This window comes from Rhinoderma darwinii, chromosome 1 (assembly GCF_050947455.1).
Source record: "Rhinoderma darwinii isolate aRhiDar2 chromosome 1, aRhiDar2.hap1, whole genome shotgun sequence".
NCBI classification, from domain to species: Eukaryota; Metazoa; Chordata; class Amphibia; order Anura; family Rhinodermatidae; genus Rhinoderma; species Rhinoderma darwinii.
Window position 1 is genome coordinate 618,437,529 of NC_134687.1, and position 18,850 is coordinate 618,456,378.

The 18,850-nt window shown below is 41.3% G+C and overlaps 1 protein-coding gene across 3 annotated transcripts in view; it reads left to right on the plus strand.

Annotated features, from left to right (window-relative positions):
- The window catches only part of RAI14 (retinoic acid induced 14), a 134,635-nt gene that overhangs the window by 103,897 nt on the left and 11,888 nt on the right, over window positions 1–18,850 (plus strand). For 2 of the 3 annotated variants that reach the window (XM_075841755.1, XM_075841763.1), the window contains exons 8-13: window positions 2,120–2,226; window positions 8,282–8,460; window positions 9,157–9,185; window positions 11,600–11,686; window positions 12,552–12,638; window positions 13,864–13,918. In XM_075841755.1, the coding sequence (XP_075697870.1) occupies window positions 2,120–2,226; window positions 8,282–8,460; window positions 9,157–9,185; window positions 11,600–11,686; window positions 12,552–12,638; window positions 13,864–13,918 (544 nt within the window). The remainder of the gene's footprint in view (window positions 1–2,119; window positions 2,227–8,281; window positions 8,461–9,156; window positions 9,186–11,599; window positions 11,687–12,551; window positions 12,639–13,863; window positions 13,919–18,850) is intronic. The other variant, XM_075841772.1, reaches the window with a different exon arrangement.

Here is an 18,850-nt window from a genome sequence, read left to right on the forward strand (position 1 = left end):
CTCCTCTAAATTTCCATATGCCCTAAGACAGTGGGTCAACTTATTTAGATCTTCTTCTAGCAGGGTGACAATCAATGTGACTTCTGAATGGCAAATCAGCGATCAGTTTTGACATTCCACACTGGGTGACTACCACAGTGGGAGCAGTATTGGCAGCCATATTGGCTGTCACCCAGGTTTTCTATAAATTGATATACTGTAACTGAATAGATTTTTCAAAAACAGAAGAGGCGATTCAGGGACTTATACTGAGTATTTTTTCCTTTTTAGTTATTTTATTTTAGGTGGAATTGCCCTTTAAATGTGGTGGTCCTTTTAATTGGGTATTTAAAATCGTCCCTTATTAAACATCTTATAACATAGTCGGCCGACGATTCCGCTCCAGGAGAAGTCCCTGACTTCACTGTCCATATATGGATAGTGACTTCCCCTGGAGCGGAATCACCGGCCACAGCTGTGTCAGGGATAACTGTGACAGGAGATTCCGCTTCAGGATTAGGGGACCGCTCCAGGAGAAGTCCCTGACGTCACTGTCCATATATGGACCGTGGCGTCATGGACTTCTCATGCAGCAGAATTACCGGCCACAGCGTCGGCCACTGTGGCCGGGGATTCCGCTTCACGTCCGTGACATCACTGTCCATATATGGACAGTGACGTCAGGGACTTCTCCTGAAGCGAAATCCCTGGCCACAGCTTCAGCAACGCTGTGGCCGGGGATTAGGGTTTCCGCTCCAACAGGGAGCAAAAAAATCTCCTCCTCCTCACATGCACTTCGCAGTGTGAGGAGGAGAAGAGAGCGAGCGGCAGAAAGCTCGGCCGTCACTCGGATCACATCCAAGTGGCAGCTGTGCTTTACTCAGCCCCATAGACTTCTATGGGAGCCGTGCAGCCGGGAGACCGGCTCAAAATAGGGCATGTTCCATTTTTTGACGGCCCGGCCATGTGAATAGCCCCATTTGGGGTCTATTGTCCCTACTGCGGCCGTGTGACGGCTGTTCAAAGAACGGCCGTCACATGGCCGAGTATCACGGTGAGTAGAGCCTTTTGATTTAAGTCATAGTCTCTCATTTTATCTTCCCTCGTATCTGCTTCATCCAACACCCCTCCCCCACTCGGTTATCTGATAACATTGATCATTTGGATAATAACTCACTTATTAAATGCTATCTCCACTTTCCCGCGGTCTCTGTACATAGTAACCCCTAAAAAAAAACTATAGTAGCCGTGAAATAGATGGCGAGAGTAAAAATAAGTCTTGCATTTGCTGCTCTATCATGAGGATTTACTAGAGTCCGAAATTGTCCCTAGTGAATATATATATATATATATATATATATATATTATATCTCTCGCTCATGTACCCACTACTGTAAATTATAAGAATTTAAGAAATCACCAAGAAGTTCCGTGACCCAATAAAAGTTGTAGGCTTCAGTGCAGTTTCGTAGAGGTCGCGTTGTCGCATGTACGAATGTAAAATGCAATTTTGCAGAATCCTCCGTTGATTATTTCCATAGTATTTTGTTATATTGGAGCACAAATTCCTGTTATGTACTGCCTTCAGTCACCACTAGAGGGAGGATACTGTATACAAACAATCTCATTAAATTCAATAATAATGCAGTATGCCGTAAGCTCCCTCTAGTGGTGGCTGCAGGAAGACAGAATTTGCAACACATAGGGAATTTTGTAGCAGCCCAGAGCTCCGATCCTTTTAAAGATATAATATGAAATGTATCAGCACGTAACTAGTCTCCGCCTGTATTGTGAAATTTAACCTGTCACTAATCTCACTGTCCATTGGAGACCTAAAAACAAAATCACTAAATGTGCCGGTTCCAGATGTCATATATTTGATCAAAAGAGAGTAATAATTAGGAAATTCCTCATCACCAGTGGTAGTAGTTTACAAAATAAAGCACAGTTCAGCAGAAAGATTAGGATTGTGTGTGGTAGTGCCGCACATTCACTTCAATAGAGCTGAGATGCAATACCAGACACAACCTATGGACAGGTGTGGCGCTGTTTTTTTGAAGAAAGTTGCCATGTTTTTTCAACTTCTAGTCCTTTTCTTACTTTACTGTGCTTAAATGCTGCAATTTCTGTTTCTTTACAGGATGGTCACACTCCTCTGCTTATTTCTGCACAACAAGGTCACGTGGAGGCGTGCAAGTGCCTCTTAGATCATAAAGCTGATGCAAATATCACAGATAAGAATGGAAAGTAAGTGTAAAATACTATAACAAGTGTATAATTACCACTTTGAGACTTTATGGCATGGTTTATAGCTGTGCATTAAAGTGACACTAGCCTCTAAACATTGTCTAGATCAGGGGTCTCAAACTCGGCAGGGTAAGTGGGCCGCATATAGAAAAAATGGGAAGTTGACGGGCCGCATTACTTTCAAATTTGATACAACACAAAATTATTGTTAATAAATTACTTATTTGAACTACTATAACACTACGTTACTATAATAATACTACATTACTATAAAATTAATACTACATTACTATAATAATACCGCTAGGTTTAAAATGTGTGCGATATTTCCACGTGCTTATTTCAACAATCCAGTTTTCCCGTTTAAGTGTCCCTAAATGTAGTCTGGTGGCTCAGTTGCAAGCGTTTGGCAGACACACATGTCAAGATTGGGCAGCCCCTTTTTTTTTTTTTAAAGTATTAAAAATTTAAATAATAATTTGTTTTCCTATGTTAGCCACCAGAGGGAGCACTTCCCAGAATTACAGCAAAGTGAATCAGGCAAAGCAGACTGATTTACTTCTGATGTAAATGTGGGAGTGTGCATTTTTCAAGTGTATATGTCTCATGATAGGTATATTTTAAAGTTGACTCCTCTATGAAAGCAGTCTCCGAGCTTGTCAGATACATAGACCTCACAACTGTGTACACACATTCTACGTAACGTACAATCTCATCTTGTTTATACAATTTTTTTCCCTTGTCTTGCTTGTTTTATATCCGAACAGTGAATGATTGTGAATATAGAACTTCCTAGGACTACTTCAGTACATATACACTACCGTTCAAATGTTTAGGGTCACTTAGAAATGTCCTTATTTTTTAAAGAAATGCACAGTTTTTTTCAATGAAGATAACATTAAATTTATCAGAAATACTCTATACATTGTTAATGTGCTAAATGACTATTCTAGCTGCAAACGTCTGGTTTTTAATGCAAATATCTACATAGGTGTATAGAGGCCCATTTCCAGCAATCATCACTCCAGTGTTCTAATGGTACATTGTGTTTGCTAACTGTGTTAGAAGGCTAATGGATGATTAGAAAACACTTGAAACCCCTTGTGCAATTATGTTAGCACTGCTGTAAACAGTTTTGCTGTTTAGAGGAGCTATAAAACTGACCTTCCTTTGAGCTAGTTGAGAATCTGGAGCATTACATTTGTGGGTTCGATTAAACTCTCAAAATGGCTAGAAAAAGAGAGCTTTCATGTGAAACCCGACAGTCTATTCTTGTTCTTAGAAATGAAGGCTATTCCATGCGAGAAATATCCAAGAAACTGAAGATTTCCTACAACGGTGTGTACTACTCCCTTCAGAGGACAGCACAAACCGTTTCTAACCAGAGTAAAAAGAGAAGTGGGAGGCCCCGCTGCACAACTGAGCAACAAGACAAGTACATTAGAGTCTCTAGTTTGAGAAATAGACGCCTCACAGGTCCTCAACTGGCAGCTTCATTAAATAGTACCCGCAAAACGCCAGTGTCAACGTCTATAGTGAAGAGGCGACTCTGGGATGCTGGCCTTCAGGGCAGAGTGGCAAAGAAAAAGCCATATCTGAGACTGGCTAATAAAAGGAAAAGATTAATATGGGCAAAAGCACACAGACATTGGACAGAGGAAGATTGGAAAAAAGTGTTATGGACAGACGAATCGAAGTTTGAGGTGTTTGGATCACACAGAAGAACATTTGTGAGACGCAGAACAACTGAAAAGATACTGGAAGAGTGCCTGACGCCATCTGTCAAGCATGGTGGAGGTAATGTGATGGTCTGGGGTTGCTTTGGTGCTGGTAAAGTGGGAGATTTGTACAAGGTAAAAGGGATTTTGAATAAGGAAGTCTATCACTCCATTTTGCAACGCCATGCCATACCCTGTGGACAGCGCTTGATTGGAGCCAATTTCATCCTACAACAGGACAATGACCCAAATCACACCTCCAAATTATGCAAGAACTATTTAGGGAAGAAGCAGGCAGCTGGTATTCTATCTGTAATGGAGTGGCCAGCGCAGTCACCAGATCTCAAGCCTATAGAGCTGTTGTGGGAGCAGCTTGACCGTATGGTACGCAAGAAGTGCCCATCAAGCCAATCCAACTTGTGGGAGGGGCTTCTGGAATCATGGGGTGAAATTTCTCCCGATTACCTCAGCAAATTAACAGCTAGAATGCCAAAGGTCTGCAATGCTGTATTTGCTGCAAATTATTTCAAATAAAAATCATTATTTCTAACCTTGTCAATGTCTTGACTATATTTTCTAGTCATTTTGCAACTCATTTGATAAATATACGTGTGAGTTTTCATGGAAAACACAAAATTGTCTGGGTGGCCCCAAACTTTTGAACGGTAGTGTAGCTACATGTATTCAAATGGTGGTCGCTGAGACAAGAAGTTGGATGGTAGCTAGGCAACGAAGTACCACAGAGGAAAACGCTATTGATCACGGCCTGTCTGACACTACAAATTTTTGGCTTTTCAGATTTTCTTCAATTGGATCATTGATCGAGAATGGCATGCATAATTGTAGCATAGGAAAGTCCTAAAAATCAATATAAGTGTATTCAAGGTTATTTTCCACTAAAAAAAAAAACTTTGGACATGTCAATAAGAGATTATAAAAGTAGAACCCTCACCAATAATGCAGATTATCTGTCTGTCTGTCTATCATCTACCTCCTATCTATCTATATGTCTAATATCTATCTCCTATCTATATGTCTAATATCTATCTCCTATCTATATGTCTAATATCTATCTCCTATCTATATGTCTAATATCTATCTCCTATCTATATGTCTAATATCTATCTCCTATCTATATGTCTAATATCTATCTCCTATCTATATGTCTAATATCTATCTCCTATCTATATGTCTAATATCTATCTCCTATCTATATGTCTAATATCTATCTCCTATCTATATGTCTAATATCTATGTGTCTGTCTATTAATTTATCTATCTCTAAAATCCTGAAGTGAGAACATTCTTGGCTTTAAGATGAGTCATTCCTCTCTAGGATATAATGGCCCTGTGTGTATTTTCCCTCCCTGTGCGGCCATTTTTCAGATAAGGGCCAGATAATTACCCCGCCAGTGTTTACACAGACACATTGCCTCATGTAAGAGGAATTCCAGCCCAGGGCCTGAGGTATGTTTTGAAAGGCCTGAGCCGGAAAGGCTGTACATTTTGGATGGAATAAAAGCCCTTCTAAATAGATGACTTGCTGCAGATCCCATATATCTTGGTAGCGGTTGAATTTTTGCATTTTTTTTTTTAACCTTGAGTAAAGTATAAACTACAAAGGACAAAAACGTGTTCCTGGTGAAATATCGAGATTTATAAATAGAACATGAAAAGGGAGGAAAGAAACCTAGAATACAAGAGAATGAGGAGTATGTAACCATGTGAAAAAACATATACATAGTAATGGTGGCAGTAGTAGCGTATGCTGCTCTATCTATCTATCTATCTATCTATCTATCTCATATCTATCTATCTATCTATCTATCTATCTATCTATCTATCTATCTATCTATCTATCTATCTATCTATCTATCTATCTATCTATCTATCTATCTATCTCTATCTATCTCTATCTCTCTCTATCTCTCTCTATCTCTCTCTATCTCTCTCTATCTCTCTCTATCTCTCTCTATCTCTCTCTATCTCTCTCATATCTATCTCTCTCTATCTCTCTCATATCTATCTCTCTCTATCTCTCTCATATCTATCTCTCTCTCTATCTCTCATATCTATCTCTCTCTATCTCTCTCATATCTCTCTCATATCTCTATCTCTCTATCTAATCTTTGTCAGTTTAGTTCATTTTTGTTATTTCTCTCTCTTCTGTAGGTTACACTTAGGCTGGGTTCACGCTGAGTTTTTTTGCAGGCAGAAAATCTGCACGCAGATTTTCGCTGCTTTCTTCGCCCGCGATCACTGAGCACAGCGAAATACGCTTTCTCTCTGACTCCTATTGATATCAATGGGAAGTCAGAGACGTAAACACCCGAAGATAGGGCATGTCGCTTCTTTTTCCCGCAAGATGGTTTTTCCGCTCGCGGGGAAAAAAAAACGCCTCCGCCTCCCTTTGAAATGGGAGTCATTTTCGGCCGTTTTTTGGCGCGTTTTCTGATGCGGTTTCCGCGTAAAAAAACTCTGTGTGAACTGACCCTTAGGGTATGTTCACACGGCCGAAAAATCGGAAGCAGAACGCCTCCAAACGTCTGCCCACTGATTTCAATGGGAAAAACGGCGTTCTGTTCTGATGGGCCGTTTTTTTACGTAAGAAACCTAAGGGTATGTTCACACGCAAACTCAAAAACGTCTGAAAATACGGAGCTGTTTTCAAGGGAAAACCGCTCCTGATTTTCAGATGTTTTTTAAGCCACCCACGTTTTTCGCTGCGTTTTTTACGGACGTTTTTGGAGTGATTTTCAATAGAGTCTATGAAAAACGGCTCCAAAACCAGCCCAAGAAGTGACCTGCACTTCTTTTTCGCAGCATTTTTTTTTTTTTTTACGCGGCCGTTTTTCAATGTGAACATAACCTTAGGGTGGAAAATAATTATTCAGAGAGGAAATGCCTTGAAAGCCCCTTGACACATTTCCTGAGGGACATAAAAAAAAAAAAAATATCTAAATCTAGAAGAAAAAAATCTGACTGTGATGATCACATTTTTCAAAGCTTTCATTGATGTATGGTAGGAAATCCCAAAAATAACCCCAAATCAGAGGATGTAATGTAATGTGAGGCTCAGGCTACGAAGAAACTTCTAATCACATGTGTAATGGCAGGCCACTTGTAAATTTTTCCCCATAGGGAATAATAGACCGACTACTCCATGCCATAACATCCTGTGTAGCTCTTCTTCCCTTGAAAATATGCAATGCTAGAGGTTTCTGGCAGCCCCTTATCTCCCCTCCTATTGAAATAACAAGTACACTTGGCCAAGCTCAACATGCTAATGAAAAATAATCTGTCACCAAATGTCTATAGTCCCTTTAAAGAGGCTCTGTCACCAGATTATAAATGCCCTATCTCCTACATAATCTGATCGGCGCAGTAATGTAGATAATAGCAGTGGTTTTTATTTTGAAAAACGATAATTTTTGAGCAAGTTATGAGCTAGTTTAGATTTATGTTAATTAATTTCTTAATAGACAACTGGGTGTGATTTTACTTTTGACCAACTGAGCATTGTGAAGAGGAGTGTATGACGCTGACCAATCAGTGACCAATCAGCGTCATACACTTCTTATTGTTCCAGCCCAGCTTCTTTCACTGCACAATCACACTGTAACAATGGGCTGGAACAATGAGAAGTGTATGACGCTGATTGGTCACTGATTGGTCACCGTCATACACTCCTCTGTACAACGCCCAGTTGGTAAAAAGTAAAATCACGCCCAGTTGGCTATTAAGAAACTAATTAGCATAAATGTAAAATTACTCATAACTTGCTCAAAAATGATCGTTTTTCAAAATAAAAACCACGGTTATCTACATTACAGCGCCGATCAGATTATGTAGGAGATAGGGCACTTATAATCTGGTGACAGAGCCTCTTTAAGCAGATATAAGCACAATAAGCAGATCACAGGATGTCCCAGTGATCGGCTATAATCTGTCAGCAAGTGTTCAATTCTCCTGCAGCACCACCACAGGGGTATTTAAGCATTACACAGTTCCCATTGAAATCAGTGGGCTGTCTGTGTAATGTACTAACGTTTCGGGTCCTCCACAGAGAGAGACACTCTTTGTGGTCACTCTCTGCACTGCCTAGTGGATAAGGGTCCTGAATGGCGACTTCCACTTTATTAACCGATTTTGTGGGGCAGTTTGGAAGCCTCCATAGTCATGAGACCGTCATAATTAGACAATTTGAAGAATATGACGGTCTACTCGTCAAGTTTGTCCAGGCCACTCTAATTAATCATAGCTGGCATTAGAGACTGTGGTGAATGGTATAAATATAGGACTATACCTGTCTAACCTTTCTATCTTGGATCTCTCAGGACTTCTCTGATGTTAGCTTGTGAAGCCGGTCACTTCCACATGGTGGATGCCTTGGTGCAGCGAGGAGCCAGTCTAACGGTTTCCGATGTCCTGGGCCACGATGCTGTCCATTATGCCAGATTGTCAGCAAATCCACACATCCTCAGCCTCCTTCTGTCAAAGACAAGCCAAGAACACGGTATGTCCTCTATAGTACGGACCTAGTGTGGTCAGTCAAGGTAGGCAGATAGAAAAAATAACAATGAAGAATCTCCAATGTTTTTTCCTAACACAAATGAAAGGGTTGTACGGGATCATAAAAACATGGCTGCTTTCGTCTAAAATAGTGCCACACCTGTCCACAGGTTGTGTGTGGTATTGCAGTTCTGGTGCATTCACTTCAATAGAGCTGTAATACCAGACACAACCTGTGGACAGGTGTGGCACTGTTTCTGTAAAGGATAAACCATGTTTTTCCAATCCTTTTAGAAAAATATCCCGAGTAATTATACTCCTGTCAAGTCTATATTTTTCTGGGACGCATGAGGAAATCCAGTATGGCCGCCATTACCCGCTCTCACCGGGGTCGTTAAATAGCTTTCCAACAGTCCTCAAAGGCAAATTAGCTTATTGATGCAGCAATATGGCAGCTGGTTATGTGTTACTGCAGACACGTGCCATTTATGTGTTACTGCAGACACGTGCCATTCATGAGTGTGGGGAAGTTTGGGGACTCCCCCTGTGGGAGCTGTAATGGCGGACATAAAAGTAGTCACCCAGATCGAAGTATTAGTACTGTAGTTACACTTACGTGGTTGCTTATAGAAAATGTATAAAATAGACACGTTCCGAGAACACGATCCTGTTTACATGTATCTTGTCTTTCTTCACACAGCAGTGAAAAGTCCGACCAAGCCATTACAGGTACCAGTATTACCCTTCATTAGCTATAGGCAAATTTAACCCATTGTATACTTGAAAACAGAAATTGTGTGTGTATGGGAATGGCGGGGAGATTCATACAATGGTAATCCAATCCAAATTAATGTTGCAGGATGGAGAGCTAGATAATTGTGTTTTTACCCCTTTAAAGGGGTTGTCTCGCCACGATATGGACCACACCATATGGATGTCATAAAGTGGGTCCCGCACTGACGGACCCGGCACATCCATGCATCACACTGACAACTATTCATTTGAATGGCTGGAATGTAATGCTATATTTCCACTGCAGGGAAAATGTGTGGCTGGCCGTGACTTCCCTAGGTGAGATCACCTGATCGCCATGTCTGCTTCTTTGTATTTAAAAAAAAAAAAAAGGTGAGAGTCTTCATGAGACTAGCCCTTTAAGAATAGGGACGTTATCAGTTATTGACGGAGCTGCAGAACCTATAAGCTAACCTTGGATATGTTTTGTAAGCTATAGGTCTGCCTGCACTGTAAGTAAGAAGTCTAGCCCTAGAAATATGCCGTTTTATGCTCGGTGAATGTATGTATGTATATAAGTGGATTGCATATACTACAATTCCTGAATAAACTTCTATTGTCAGAATTGCTCCATTGATATACAGTCTGACATATCCCTGTAGTTCAGGACAGATTAAGTAAATACTTAAAGTGCACCCCCCATCTTAAAATTAAAATGTTACATTGCTCCAAATTCCAGATGTGAAGTAAATGCTCTTGCACACGATCGTGTGTGCCGCCCAAGTCCCGTCCGTGATCCGTGGAAAGATAGGACATGTTCTATCATTCCATGGATCGGAGAGTCGGGTGTGTTTTCACGGACCCATTCAATTTCTGTTTTCACAGACCCGATTCACCCACTTTGACAAATAGCCCCAGTGGCACTCGGTCGTGTGTAAGAGCCCTAAGCGTCTGAAGTCTTGCTCTGCAAAGTTCAACGTTTTTTTCCCTAGAGATCTGTCATTGTTTGGGAGACGAGACCTCATTTTCAATCACCTTTTAATAGGCCTACGTAATTTCTTCAGCATGTTACCTGGGTTCTCTTCCCTCCTCCACTCCCTCTCTCCTTGTTAGTCAGCCCTCCCATTGTGATGCCCCTTTTCTTCCTTTTGTGTGCAAATGGCATGTATAGGGAGAAAAAAAATGCCCTTACCCCCTCACCACAAAAATGCAGGAGGAAATTGAGGTAGAAGGTCCTAGCAGGGCACTACCTAGATATTTTCTATCACAATGTCTAAAGAAGTCCGTGTAATCACTGGAAGTCTAGGAGTAGATTAAGAAGACCATTTCCCACACTAATGATGTTTGAGGGATAATGGATATTGATCGGCGTACCAATCCCTATTGATGTAATGCACAGGGGTGGCCTAGGCAGCTAGACTGGGATTCCTGGCATCACCGTGCCTTCCCTGGTACATAATGGAGATGCCCACCTGGTGACCTATATAGATAGGACCAGGGTTTCCTGCCTAGGGCTCTAAAGGGGTTGACATCTGCTGACCAAGAGCCCTTTTCGGACATATGAACGTCATAGAGGGGGTCCGCTGCTCGAGACCCCATACTATAAACCAGAATGAAGAGCCGCTCTTGTTCTGTCGGACTTGAGCTTTCCATATGCCACCGCTCTAGGGGAAATCAGATTATTGATGGGATAGCTCCGTTGGGAAAGAGGATGTCTCTAAAGAGACAACCCCTTTAACTTAATTTTAAGATATTCCTTGATAATTGCCAACAGTCCTGGTTTTCACGGGACTGTGTCATGAACTGGTCCACTTAAGGGGTCAGGGTTTATGCTGTTGAATATTAAAAAGACGTGTTTTAAATATTTAGGGGCGGACATGGGTGGTATGTTAACGTCCCGTGATTTAGGATCAGAATCTTGTATGTAGTTGCATCACATTTATATACTTCACACCAACTGGAGGCCATAGATTGTAGACCGTTGGATTATAGTATCGCTTTGTATCATCCACAATCTTAAGAATATAACTTTTGATATTAAAAGTTGATCATTAAGTAATCTAAGCCTAATCTGTGGTAAATTCATTAATAATTTGCAATGATGATAATTTCAGACGCCCTTACCCTTTCCTGCCTTGCCTAGTACAACCTGTAGATGAATGTCTATACACGTTGTTGCATGTAGAGTAAATAGTAATAAATAATGCATCTATGAAGCATTTCTGGGGTGCTTGTAATTTTCGTCCTTCGTAGGGGAAGCTGAGCTGTACTATTCTTCGTCATCTCTTTCGTTACACGTTCGCAAATCGTAGTCCGCTGTTTGCATAGTTGTAGAGCTATATAGATAAGTCTTGCTAAGTTTCTACTAACCCAACTAACAGCTCAATTTTTCTGGCCTATAAAACTTTCAGCATGATCAAGTCACTAGATTAAGCTCAGAGAGAAGTGGAACTCCCAAAAAACGCAAAGCTCCGCCTCCTCCTATCAGCCCTTTACAGGTAAACCATATACGTGATACATATATATGTTCTATTATGTGTGTTTTCAGTATAGAGATCTGACTTGTAAAGTGTGCAAAAAAGTTCACATTAAGGAGAACTCCCACAAGTTTTACGTAAAAACCCCCTTTAGGGTGAAAAAAATTCGCACTTTTTTCCTGTACTGGCCGTCTGTGAGAAGCGCTTCTGCTCTATCACAACACAACCAGCTCTGTTTTCTGGTGGGTCGGTGTTGTCTTCAGGCCTCCAGAGTGAGAGAGGCTCCCCCCAGGTTCAGGACCCTCATCTATGTCACTGGCTAGAAAGAGGTCTGGAGGACCAAGCATGTCTGTGCATTACATGGACAGCCCATTGATTTTAATGGGAACTGTGTAATTCCTTATTTCTCCTGTGGTGGCGCTGCAGGAAAATTGAACACTGGCTGCCCAGTTTCCTCACAGATTATAGCTGATCGCTGGGGGTTTTAGCAGCAGAACGTACTGTAAACAGTTTATTATTGGGGGGCCGTTCTAATAAACTGAGATTGTCCAACGTGGACAACCACTTTAAGCCCATTAATGTCCCCTTGACAAATGTAAATTGCAAAAGCATAGGAGAGGAAGAGTTGTCATGGGGATGAGAGGGCAGTGACTGGACCTTTCATGTGATTATGATGGTGATGATAGGACAGCATGAGACAGTGTTCTGTAGTATATAGAAATAGAACATCCTGTAGCCAATCAGATGATGGGAATAGTGACCGCAGCAGAAGAAGAGTGTGCTGCTTTTGTGGAAGGTAGTGACCAGTTTGCTTATTGACAAAGTACCCCCACCCTTGGGGTTGTATGTGAGTTTGTTACCACTGCACAACTATTTGTTATTACAGCTAAGTGACTTATCATCTCCGTGGTCATCAACGTCGACCCCGCTCTCCGCCAAAGAAGACGTTTTCTTCTCTGAACAAAGCAGCAAGGTAATGTGTATCCTAAAAATCCAGGTGTGAATCCAAATATAGCCCCACTACAAATATAGCCCCACTCCCCCATGTCACACTCATGGGGGTCCAGGAAGCTGAGATATGGGGGGCTGTTTGGCACAGTCCTCATACTGGCCACTAGTGATTATCTTTCCTGGGGTAATTAAATAGCACTGTTTTTTTTTATTTTAGATGGAAATGCTCTTGATTTTTATTTTTTTCCCAAAAAAGTACATTTATCACCTATCCACAGAATAAGTGATAAATGTATGATCACTGAGACCCTCACCAATGACTAGAACAGTGGTCCTGGTTCCCCATTTCTCTGACTGCGGTGAGGAGAACTTTGTATGTTGCGACGGTCGAGCAGTTGCGCTGCCTCTCCATTCATGGTCTATGGGACTGACGGAAACAGTCTAATGCAGCGATCAATGTGCATTGTGGAAAAACCCCTTAAGGCTGGTTTCATATACAATGGCTAGATGTTACATTAAACTCTCTATAGTGAAATATAAATCGCACTACAAACAAAGCGTTTCAGTTTGTGGTGTTTTTTTTTTTGGTGAATGGCGTTTTGTTCAAAATGCAGCATGTTCTGGGTATGACGTATTTTTCCCTCAGGCGTCTCTATAGGATTTGAAGAACACCAGAAAAAAAGCATTCACAAAATGTAAAAAAAATAAACCGCAGGCAAAAACGCTTTTGTAAAAGTTGCTATTAAAAAAAACACTTAAAATTTAATGTGTTGTGTTTTTTTTTTTTCGTTAATTCTCCTTTTCTGTTGTCAATACAGAGTTAAATCTGAATATCTGGTTGCTATGGACACTGCCTAACAACCACAGTCTTTTCAACAGTGTCGTCAGACAAGATCTGCCTAGCAACCAGTCCATCTCCGCTTACTCATGTCTACTGCTCAGGCCTAGCAGATCTCTCCCTCAGAAAGTCTGACTCTCATACTGCTCAAGTTTTGGCCTTGTTACATGGCCATTTTTTCAGTCCACATTTCGATACCCGCAGAAGGAAAATATTACCCAAAGGAAAGGTGTTTCTGCTTTTCTTTGCTGAGATCCATATATGTGTGCGTCTATGGACCTGCTCCGTACATTGAGGTCAATGGATTATACAAAGTCAATATTATTTTTGTCTCACAGATACCCAAGAACTGAATTTAGATATATATCGCTGCAAGTTACTCATGTTTTATTGTCTCCTGTTTTCTCAGGATGAAAATTCACCCTACAGGCGAGAATATAGAGACCGGCTGAGTGATAGCACGGGTAAGAAACGGCGCAAAATGTATGGAGGATTATTACATAGAAGTTCATCTTCAAGTAGCCACCATGCCCAGCGAAAGGGCCGTAGCTAGAGATCCTTATATTATACATAGCAATATCTTAGGTGCAGTATAGCTGTCATAACAATGTATATCCCTCAGTATATGGACACCTGACCCATAATTCCCAACATTTCAATCCCTATTGGGGTTACAGGCCCAAAAACGTCCTCAAAACATCCTACTTTTGGGCATATTTATATAAACCCCACCCCTTTTGAGGTCCGTTTTACGGGACAATTTTGCGAAAATGGGACGGCTGGGAGATATATGCCTGACCATTACATTCAAATGTGCTTGTTAAAGTTCTCATTTTGGTCCCCACTAGATTTAGGAACGTGGCGGTAAGGATTTCAATCTATTCAACTAATATAGTATTATTGAGGTTGGGCATTGGTGTGAGTCTATGGCGGGAAAAGTTCCTGATGTATATGTTAAATTTAGGCTGTGACGGATGCCTAACAGTGGCATCCTACACCATAGACTGTTATCGTATGAGTTATGAACTTCCATGACCAATCCATTAAACAGATACCATTACAGACTATGGGGGATGGACGCCAATATGACTTGGCCTCTGTTTGGCTGATAGAACCATATGGACAGGTTTAGCGTTCATGCCGGGATCTTTCCTGGCGTACACGCTAAACGTACATCTCAAACGTAAGATAAACCGGGCCTAAAAGTGTTCAAGTTCATGCTGAAAGTGTTTGGAAGAACTTGACTTCACCTCAACTCCATCAGACAAGAATTGTGGCTTCGCGGTGAATGGGTGTGGTCTATTAAAAATAGGAGTGGCTTAAAATGTGCCACATTGCACCAAAATTTTGGCGCAAGAAAAGTTGCTCTAAAGGAAGCCAACCAAAAGTGTCTAAAGATGCACCAAGTTTATCATCCAGCATGAGCCAATGTGTTAAATTTGGCGCATCTAGTCTAATTCTAAGTGGTCTGAATTTAAGACCGTATTCATAAATCTGCCCCATTGGGCAGTGTGACCACGCACCCTTTCCATTAAGCCACGCCCCCTTTTTCTAGACATGTTTGAAAATTGTCTAGTGGGGCGTAAACATCTGTTCTTTTTGGGCCGGGCGGAAATTTGATGTATTGACTTGATAGAAAGGTGGCCTGTTATGACTGTGGTAAGTCAATGAAATCTTCAGTACGACCCGTTCTACTACTAATGTTTGTCTAAGAAGATTGCTCGGCTGTATACTTGATTTTATGCACCAGTGAGGAACGGCAAAAATGACCAAACCCACCAATAAAAAAGGGGGTGCACTTACTTTTAGCCATGTAATGATTACATGAGAGCAGGTGGCTACCTGTAGTGGTCATGCCTGGTGGGTGACTACACCAGTAACTACATGAGTAAGACAATTCGTTGTTGTCACCCACAGTCTACTTCTCCTGTTGCTTGGCAACAAGCTACCTAGGTAAACAAACACATGCAAATTATTTATTACTAGGTAAGATAGAAAAAGAACACGGCGCCACAAATCAGGATCTGATACGGTATTGAAAAAATGGTCGGTGCGACAATTCCGCTCACCTCAGGTGGTGGACACCAATGGGTGTCAACAGGGCTTAGGAAGCTGCAGCCAGGTCCACAACACAGCCAAACGAAGTTTGCTGTCAGCTTGTAGTAATTTGGGAGTAGGAAAAACGGGACCACCGGCGCTGCTTCAGTCGTAGAAATTACACAACCACCGTGATGGGTAATGTGTATGGAGTTTTATTGATAGGCTACGCGTTTCAACGTCGAACTGACGTCTTCCTCAGGCCAATACAGACTATGCGGTTCCTGCCCTATTTATACATCAGGGTGAGGAAAAAGACCGCCAGATGTGAAAGGTCAAAGGTCACATAAAAAAACATAATTAAAAGACAGTAATTTACAAGTCAATTACACATATAATGATTCAGTATAAGAGAACAATATAAAGAAACGGGATTAACAGCATGTTTAAATGCTATTTTACATATTAGGAATATATGCTGTGTGAGTTAAAATGACATGTCGATCCCAGGTATTTGCAGATATTTTTTATAAAGAGCAAAGTATTAATTTTTATTTTTGTGTACGACTGTAGATGAGTGGACAGTACTAGAACTCCCGTAAGCTTTTGAGTTCTAGTAACCAAGGACGCCCTGTCTCAGCACAACATACGTTACTGTTGACCTTTCGCTAGCATTAGTTATAACACACAAAAACTTACACATAACGAAGTATATGACTGTCCACTCATCTACAGTCGTACACAAAAATAAAAATTAATACTTTGCTCTTTATAAAAAATATCTGCAAATACCTGGGATCGACATGTCATTTTAACTCACACAGCATATATTCCTAATATGTAAAATAGCATTTAAACATGCTGTTAATCCCGTTTCTTTATATTGTTCTCTTATACTGAATCATTATATGTGTAATTGACTTGTAAATTACTGTCTTTTAATTATGTTTTTTTATGTGACCTTTGACCTTTCACATCTGGCGGTCTTTTTCCTCACCCTGATGTATAAATAGGGCAGGAACCGCATAGTCTGTATTGGCCTGAGGAAGACGTCAGTTCGACGTCGAAACGCGTAGCCTATCAATAAAACTCCATACACATTACCCATCACGGTGGTTGTGTAATTTCTACGACTGAAGCAGCGCCGGTGGTCCCGTTTTTCCTACTCCCAAATTACTACAAATTATTTATTAGGGAGTCTGATCGTCTTTCTAATGTATAGTTACAATAATTTTGTGGACGTTCCCTTTAAATAATATGTAATATCGTTAACTTGAGTGGTTGTGGCGTATAGAACAATAGGCTATATAGTGATCACATTACATGGTTAGTTTGTGGTAATCGCAGTGCTGTGGAAAAGTATTTACCCCCTTCCAGATGTGATCACATAAATGTTGCATTGATGGTTTCTGATCTTTCCGGGTAATAAGAAAAGCTGAGTAAACCGATCAGACAGTTTTGAGTCTCGTTGCTGTATACGACAAGACATCCAACCAGTAATGTCGCGCACTTCACGTGACTGACGCGTTCTGACAGCTCTGCTACATTTACCGGCACTAGAATGTAATAAACACAGACCAGAGAATCGCTTGTAAAAAAAAATTATATTCACCACTTCTTGGTTGTATCTGCGTCTGGAAAAGTTATTACTCACGTTACCGGGTTTCTACCGTTACTTACCTTCTTTTGAGAAGTGACATCCGGGAGATTGTGAGAAGCAATGTTTGAAGCAGCCCATGAAGGGCAGTGCGCGCATTTTTTTAAGTTGTTCCCTGCCCGTTTAGATTAGACGCCAAACTATGGTATTTGAATCACAAGTAGTGAATGTCACCCTGAAATGGGTATAGACCTCAGACCAGACCCCTTAACAAATACAGTTACCAGACCAGGCCCTTAAACAAATACAGACCCCAGACCAGACCCCTAAACAAATACAGACCCCAGACCAGGCCCCTAAACAAATAGTTACCAGACCAGACCCTTAAACAAATACAGACCCCAGACCAGACCCCTAAACAAATACAGTTACCAGACCAGACCCTTAAACAAATACAGACCCCAGACCAGACCCCTAAACAAATACAGTTACCAGACCAGACCCTTAAACAAATACAGACCCCAGACCAGACCCCTAAACAAATACAGTTACCAGACCAGACCCTTAAACAAATACAGACCCCAGACCAGACCCCTAAACAAATACAGTTACCAGACCAGGCCCTTAAACAAATACAGTTCCTAGACCAGGCCCTTAAACAAATACAGACCCCAGACCAGACCCCTAAACAAATACAGACCCCAGACCAGACCCCTAAACAAATACAGTTACCAGACCAGACCCTTAAACAAATACAGACCCCAGACCAGACCCCTAAACAAATACAGTTACCAGACCCTTAAACAAATACAGACCCCAGAACAGACCCTTAAACAAATACAGACCCCAGACCAGACCCTTAAACAAATACAGACCCCAGACCAGACCCCTAAACAAATACAGTTACCAGACCAGGCCCTTAAACAAATACAGACCCCAGACCAGACCCCTAAACAAATACAGTTACTAGACCAGGCCCTTAAACAAATACAGACCCCAGACCAGACCCCTAAACAAATACAGACCCCAGACCAGACCCCTAAACAAATACAGGTACCAGACCAGGCCCTTAAACAAATACAGTCCCCAGACCAAACCCCATAAACAAATACAGATGCCAGACCCCCTAACTAAATACAGACCCCAGATCAGACCCACTAACTAAATACAGACCCCCTAAATAGAAACTCTAGATCAGACCCTCTAAATAAACACAGACCCCAGTCCAGACATCCTAATTAAATACAGACCCCCTGGTAGTGAAGAGGATTGTGGGAACAAGAAGAGGTGAGTATTTAGTGAGGATGCGGCGGCCGGGCACTTGACATCTCTTCCGTGAGATGAGTAGGTCTCCCCTTTTTCCAGTAGACATTCTGGGAGAGTTGACAAGTACGGTTCTTACACAGCTTTTCCTGACTGAAAGGACAAACCTGCTTAGTTATACGGGGATATTCCTATGGTAGTCACGGAAGTAGCCAAAACATATGTAAGAAATGGCGCAGGACTTATCATTTTTTGTGGAAACTAGTCCTGTAGTAATCTGCCAAACTTATTTTTAAGTCTATTGGGTCTCATTTATCAAAACTGATCGAGCACCCCAAAGCCTATAACAACCATTCGCAGCTTCGTTTTCATTTCTTGAAGGAGCGCCTCAGAAAAACTGATACATTGGGGAGATTTACTAACAAAATGTACCAGAATTTTGGCACAAATTGTGCAAAAAAAAAAAAAAAAGTGGCTTACAAGCCATGCGCCAAATTTA